The sequence below is a fragment of the Octopus bimaculoides genome, chromosome 21, assembly GCF_001194135.2.
Source record: "Octopus bimaculoides isolate UCB-OBI-ISO-001 chromosome 21, ASM119413v2, whole genome shotgun sequence".
Lineage (NCBI taxonomy): Eukaryota > Metazoa > Mollusca > Cephalopoda > Octopoda > Octopodidae > Octopus > Octopus bimaculoides.
The window spans coordinates 1073485-1080214 of record NC_069001.1 but is presented as its reverse complement, the minus strand read 5'-3'; the positions used below and the strand labels follow the sequence as shown (position 1 = coordinate 1080214).

Genomic DNA, 6730 nt, shown 5'->3' with positions numbered 1-6730 from the left:
TATATATATATATATATATATATATATATATATATATATATTTGTCTGTGTGTGTGTGTACATATACATACATACACATACATATTTACATTTTTTTTAAATGATTATTTTTATGTACAGATATATACATATAAAGAAATAAATTGAAGACTCAATACATTTCATTAATCTGTGTGTGTGTTGTAGAGCAAATGTCTTCAGGTAAGACAGTATGAGAAGTACCTGTAAGCCTAGGCTATCATAATATAGCAGTCTTACAATAGCTTTAGTAAATCAGAAAAGGTACATCAAGGAAAGATAAAATAGGCTATATATATATATATATATATATATATATATATATATATATATATATATATATATATATATATATATATATACACACAGACACACACATAACTCTGCTATGGTCAGTCCCAAGCCTGGTTGAGAAAGGAGGCTGGCAATCATTGGGTCAGACATCTAGCTTTATCAAATTTTCTACACTGTTATGGAAATACCAACAAGAGAACATAGGTTTTCTGTTGGTGCTCTATGCTCCACTTGGAGTTAAAAGGATTGAGAACAATAAGATGTGTGTGTGTGTGTAGTTATCCAATGAGATTTCATTAGTGATTAAAAAAAAACAAACAACAGGCACTCATAAATCAGATAATACAGTAGATGGCGTATATATACAGTACTATGAATTTCTAATCATAGAAGCCAATTTATGTTATTGAATGGTTTCATGCAGAAGAACCATCGAAAAGTGTTGAGGCAAATCTACAATCATCAGACAAGACCTGACGTTTTCCTTTCAACTCTGATGTCTGATGACTTGGTTTTCTTCAACACTTTTAGTTTTATTGTTTCTCAATATGAAACTATTTGATAACATAAATTGCTTGTTATGAGGCTATATTTATTTCATATGATATTTGTGTGTACGGATGGAGATATATATGTTTGGATATTTGTATATATAATGAATGTATTTATGGTTCACATGTAGACAATAAATTTTACAAACAACAAAATATTCTCTTAAACATAAACTAAACAATAATAATTATAACAATAATTCATTTCATTAACACAAGGCCAAAAATTATGTATCTGAGGGTTTATAGCCAATTATATCAAACCTCAGTACATGGCTGGTGCTTATTTTCAGATCACCTGACCTGAAAGGATGAAAAGTAAAATCTATTCTGGCTGGATTTGAACTCAGAACTGAAGCCCACATCAATAAAAGTCCACCATCATTCTATCAATCTGCCACCATATAATAAAAATTTTTTTTTTTTGAAGACTTGAGTACAAGAATAAAAATTTCCAGTGGTATGGATGGATGGCATGCCTTTCGAGAAAGGGTGGCACTAGGAGGGGTTAACTATAAAGAAGTGGTTTCATTTGAGAATTAAAACCAGAGCACAGCCTAGACTAGACCAGCGGTGGGTTTAAGGGCACTCACCTGTAATATACGTCTGAGGTAGGCAAGGCTGTAGTAGGTGCGTTGCTTCATAAACAGGTGCTCATGGGCCCTGATACAACACCAAAAATGAAGCTCCAACCATCATCGAAATATAACGAAATTATTTGTGGGCTCAAGGGAACTAAAACGGCCCATGAATAATAGTATAGCACCCACAGAACCGACTCTACTTAAGTTGGTACTGTTAAATAAATGCACAAGGCCACAATGGTGACGACAGTCAATTCGACAGAATTTGGTAGGTTTAATATATTTCATTGTATCGATTTCGGAAGGATAGAACACTGAGTAGGGCCCCGGCGAGGGATGGAAGGCGAAGTCGACTTCAGCGGGATTCGAACTCAGTCAGAACATAAAGAGCCGGAAGAAATACGGCCAAGTATTTTGTCCGGCATACTAATGATTCAGCCAGCTCGCCGCTCTAAACTCGCGTAATAATGGTTTCAAATTTTGGAACAAGGCCAGCAATTTCGGGAGAGGGAGAAGATCGATTACATCGACCCCAATGTTCAGCTGAAAGGGACGAAAGGCAAAGTCGACCCCAGCGGTATTTGAACTCAGAACGTGAAGCCGGACGAAATACCACTAGGCATCTTACACGGCATGCTAACGATTCTGCTAACTCGCATAACAACAATGGATTTTTTCTTTTTTTTATACAAATACACAAATCGATTATATCGACCCCTGTTCGTGACCTTATTTTATATAAACATACGTAAGGAAGGAGGATTATATCAGTTCGGTGGGATTTGAACTTGCATCGTAGTAATAACAAGCCTGGTAAAGTTGGTATGATGTAGCTTCGCTTCGCAAACGACGTGGGGAGGGTTCTAGCCCACTTCTCAGCACGTGGATATCTTCTACACTCCACTTCGATCAAAGAATTTGACAAGAAAAATTTGCGGAAGTGAATCAGATGAACGTGTGCGTGCGTGTATGTTTACATTGGCATCGAACAGAAATACCTTCTGGTAATTTCTTCTGCCAGTCTCAGTTCCTTGTCTTTTACGCCTTGTTACTCTACATTTTGTCTTTTTTGCTTCCGAAATCGACGAAATTAAAGTTTGCACCGACCAACACAAAATCCTCGTTATTATTTATGTCTGTCCCGTAGCCTAGCGGTTCGACAAATATTGATTAAAAAAAAAAGGCACCAGACAGAATGAATTAAAGTACTGGGAATTAATATAATTGAGTAAAAACCAAACAAACCCTCGGAGGCAGTGAAAGAAAAATGATGAGAAACAGAAGAGAGCAGCAACAGTTTCGGAATTCCAAGCGGACCAAAAACAAATGACGTCCTTCTAGCAGAGGCCCCCACCTAAGAAACTCATTGTATCTTGGAGAAGATGGGAGACAGCGGGACACAGAGAGCTGTTCATACCTTTTGCAAAGGAGTTTAAGATGCAGTCTTTGGACCCATTTGATAAAATGTCACTACTGAAAATTAAAAACAGAAAGAAAAAAAATAATAATAATACCAAAAAAAAAAAAAAAAGGGAGTCTGTTAATGGTAATTTTGTGATTATCTTCTGCTTCTACCTGTCGCAGATGATGATGATGTTTTTGTGGTCGATGATGTTGTAGGAGAAGGAATGATAGCAGCAGTCATTTGGGATCTATTCGTTTCATGAGGCGTTCTTGATGGGATCATTGCAGTTCGGAGGTCGAAGGTTTTTTTAATTGCCCGCCATTCAGCTGGAGATATAGAGATGACACACTGACGGGTACGCTTCGTGCTTTCTTGAGTTTTATTCTCCTCCAAACTTACCGGTTCGATGACCGGTAAATTGTCTCTGTCCAGGTAAACTTTAGCAAGTCCATCGCGCACCAGAAAAGAAACATGGAAGATGTTTTCGACCGTTTGGCCAAACGAATCCGGGTTAACAACGAAACGGAAATAGCAGATTGGTTCTTTACCTTCAACGCTGTGGTTATCCCGAAGACATTTCAACACTCGCTCTACTTCCTCTGTAGTCGCTTCATTTTTTTCAATGTCTCCGAATTTCGATATCTGTTTCGGAACAGTCGCCTTTTCCGATGAATTTTCCTTGTCTCGTGGTCTACGGTTGATGTGTTTGTGCATTTTAACGACCCCCGGGTCAAACGAACCGTATAAAAGATGCAGAGGGGTGAAACGGGCGAACAAATAGCTGCATTCTTGTCCCATGGTAATCCACCCGGATCGAGACACAACCATACGTTCTCCATCGAGCGACTCCAAATGTTCCGAACCGAGACTGTTCTTCAGTTTGTCGGTATACTCCAACGGTTGGAACCTGATGAATTCTGTATTGAGGGCCTGAGCTTTCTGTTTGCCGAGGCCGGAGATTAGGTTCAGAGCGTAAGAATCGAGAGCAGCTTCTCGCGTTCGAATGTTGGTCGATCCAAACACAGGTTTGGAATATAATTCAGCTTTACTGAGTTGAGCGTCCAAAGCATCAGAAGATGGGTTGATAAGATCCTCTTTGTTGGCGTTGAGTTCTTCAATCAAGGACCGGTAGTTTTGTCTTATCTGACGCTTTTCAAGGTCGCTAGCATCCCCTCCCGACAGATTTATATTGCCACCACCTGGCAACATCTTATTTCTGTTAAAAAGATGAAGAAGACATCGAACGAAGAATAGAGAGACGCGTTTCCCACTAGGACAGAAGAGTGTTTTTACAAGGGACATAATTCTCGTGTTTTTATTATTTTTCCCGCCTTATTTTTTCCTGAATGATGTAACTTTCAGTTGATTTTAGTTATGGTCTTTATCGGCGTGAAATCGCCTTTTAAAGGAATACTCTACTCCATCCATACTGATCTACAGTTTATTTTTACATCTTCCCATGAATGATAAAACGAAAACAAAAATAACAGGGTCCACCAGATTTTTAAACGAAACTAAAGAGAATTGGGTAATAATTTTGACTCTAACCGTTCAACCGTAAAATTTAGTGAAATAAGGAAGGGCAACAGTTATAATGATTTCTATATAACTCTTCCCGCCGAGGTCGACCATGCTTTCATCCTTTCGAGATCAATAAAATAGCTACCAGTTGAGGACTGGGATCGATACAATCGACTTGCCCATCCTCCCCGATCTTGCTGACCATGTGCCAAAATTTGAAACCGATATCTATATATCTTTTATCTTTTACTTGTTTCAATCACTGGACTGCGACCATGCTGGGTCCTGGGGCGCAGCCTTGAAGAGTACTTTTTTTTTTTTTTTTTTTTGAAGTGTGATACTTTTTCTATCGGTTTCCTTTTACCAAACTGCAAAATAAAAAAAAACCCTGACGCCTGTTATCAAGCGGTGGTGGAGGACACACAAACATATGTATGCTTCATGCGTGGCTGTGTGGTAAAAAACTTACTACCCAACCACATGGTTTCAGGTTCAGTCCTACTGTGTGGCACCTTGGGCAAGTGTCTTCTACTATAGTCTCAGGCTGACCGAAGCCTTGTGAGCCGGTTTTTAAAAATATATTTTTTTACGATTGTTCACTACCTTACAAAAAACTATATCAGCTAAGTAAATGGCCTTCCCTAAATGCATTATAATATAATCTGATCGCTATTTCAGAAAATTATAGCCGTTCTTTGATCATATAAAAGACAAAATTGACCGGGGCAGAATGAGTAGAATTATCTAAATTTTCTGCTTCAATTCTCCAGAAAACAGACTCATACACATCAATACCCTGAAATTAACAAACACAACGAAATAAAAAAAAAAACTCAACATAGAATATTCTTGAAAGCTTCTTCACAATCTACAGGAGTGTTCTCTCTCTGGTATATTTACACACCATGCAATTAGAAGAAATTATTGAAATTAGCCATTACTCATTTTACCCCATGTTAGCGATAATTTTTTGAGACTTGAGAATGATTAAATTACACACGAGTCAGCTGTGCTTGAGAAGACCTGTTAAGCCAAGTGGAATCATAGCCATGGCCAATGTTGGTGTCACGTAACTGGTGCCCATGACAGTGGCATGTAAAGAGTACCATTGGAGCATTGGGCCTCACGGAGACAAAGTGGCTGAGTTCCTTTCGAGTGTTGGGCTTCAATGGAGGCAAAGGTCCTAAGTTTCCTTCAAGCATTGGGCCTCACAAAAGCAAAGTGGCCAAGTTCCTTTCAAGTGTTGGGCCTCACAGAAGCAAAGTAGCCAAGTTCCTTTTGAGCGTTGGGCCTCAAAGAAGCAATAACCAAGACCTTTGGCATTATGTTGTGTTTGAGAATTTGACCCCTATATATGACAGGCTTCTTTCAGTTTCCATCTACCAAATCCTCTCACAAGGTCGGCCTGGGGCTGTAGTAGAAATTACTTGTCCGAGGTACCATGCAGTGGGACTGAACCTGGAATCATATTGTTGGGAAGCCAACTTCTTACCAAATAGCCAGTGCCTTAACTATTTAAATACATTTTCTTACAGCAGAGAAACTTTAATCACAATGACATGTGTAATGAATACTCATTCTCTGAAAGTGGTAACTCGACTATTTGCAAATATATTTGTACAGGTGAGAAATTATATCGAGGTGATATCTGTGGTAAATCATTCTCTCAAACTCGTTACTTGACTAAACATAAATATACTCACACAAGAGAGAAACTACATCACTGTGATATCTGTGATAAATCATTCTCTCAGGTTAATGTTTGCATTACTGAAATATGTATTCATGCCGGAAAGAAACAATATCACTGATATCCCTAATAAATTGTTCACTGAAAGTTGTACTTCAACTAAATACAAACACATTCATATTGGTTTGAAGCCATATCATAGTAAATCATTTTCTGAAAACACTGTCTCAATTACTCATGTTTATATTCATGCAGGCAATAAATCTGTGGTGAATCCTTCTCAGGAAAATAGTCTCTTAACTATTCACAAATGTATTCATTCAGGAGAAAAGCTCTACCACACTTTACTCACTAAATACAGTAAGTGCATTTTCATAAAGAAGAAAATATATAGGTGCAGGGATGACTGTGCGATTAAGAAACTTTCTCTGCAACCACATGGTTTGGGGTTCGATCCCATTGCAGGGCACCTTGGGAAAGTGTCTGCTTCTATAACACCAGGCCAACCAATACCTTCTGAGTGAATTTGGAAGATGGAAACTGTGGAATCTGATTTTAATATATATATACATATATATATATATGTGTGTATATATATATATATATATATATATATATATATATATGTGTGTGTATATATATATATATATATATATATATATATATA

General features: G+C 37.7%; 1 protein-coding gene across 3 annotated transcripts in view; it reads right to left on the bottom strand.

Moving 5' to 3' along the window:
- The window catches only part of LOC106878663 (EP300-interacting inhibitor of differentiation 3), a 7744-nt gene extending 3614 nt beyond the window's left edge, over positions 1–4130 (bottom strand). The window contains exon 1 of one of the 3 annotated variants that reach the window (XR_008266438.1): positions 2693–4130. Coding sequence is in view for 1 of the 3 variants with exons in the window: in XM_014927948.2 (XP_014783434.1) it covers positions 3023–4061 (1039 nt within the window). In the remaining 2 variants the exon portion in view is untranslated. The remainder of the gene's footprint in view (positions 1–2692) is intronic. The other 2 variants (XR_001410528.2, XM_014927948.2) reach the window with 2 other exon arrangements.
- Positions 4131–6730: the final 2600 nt, after the last annotated feature.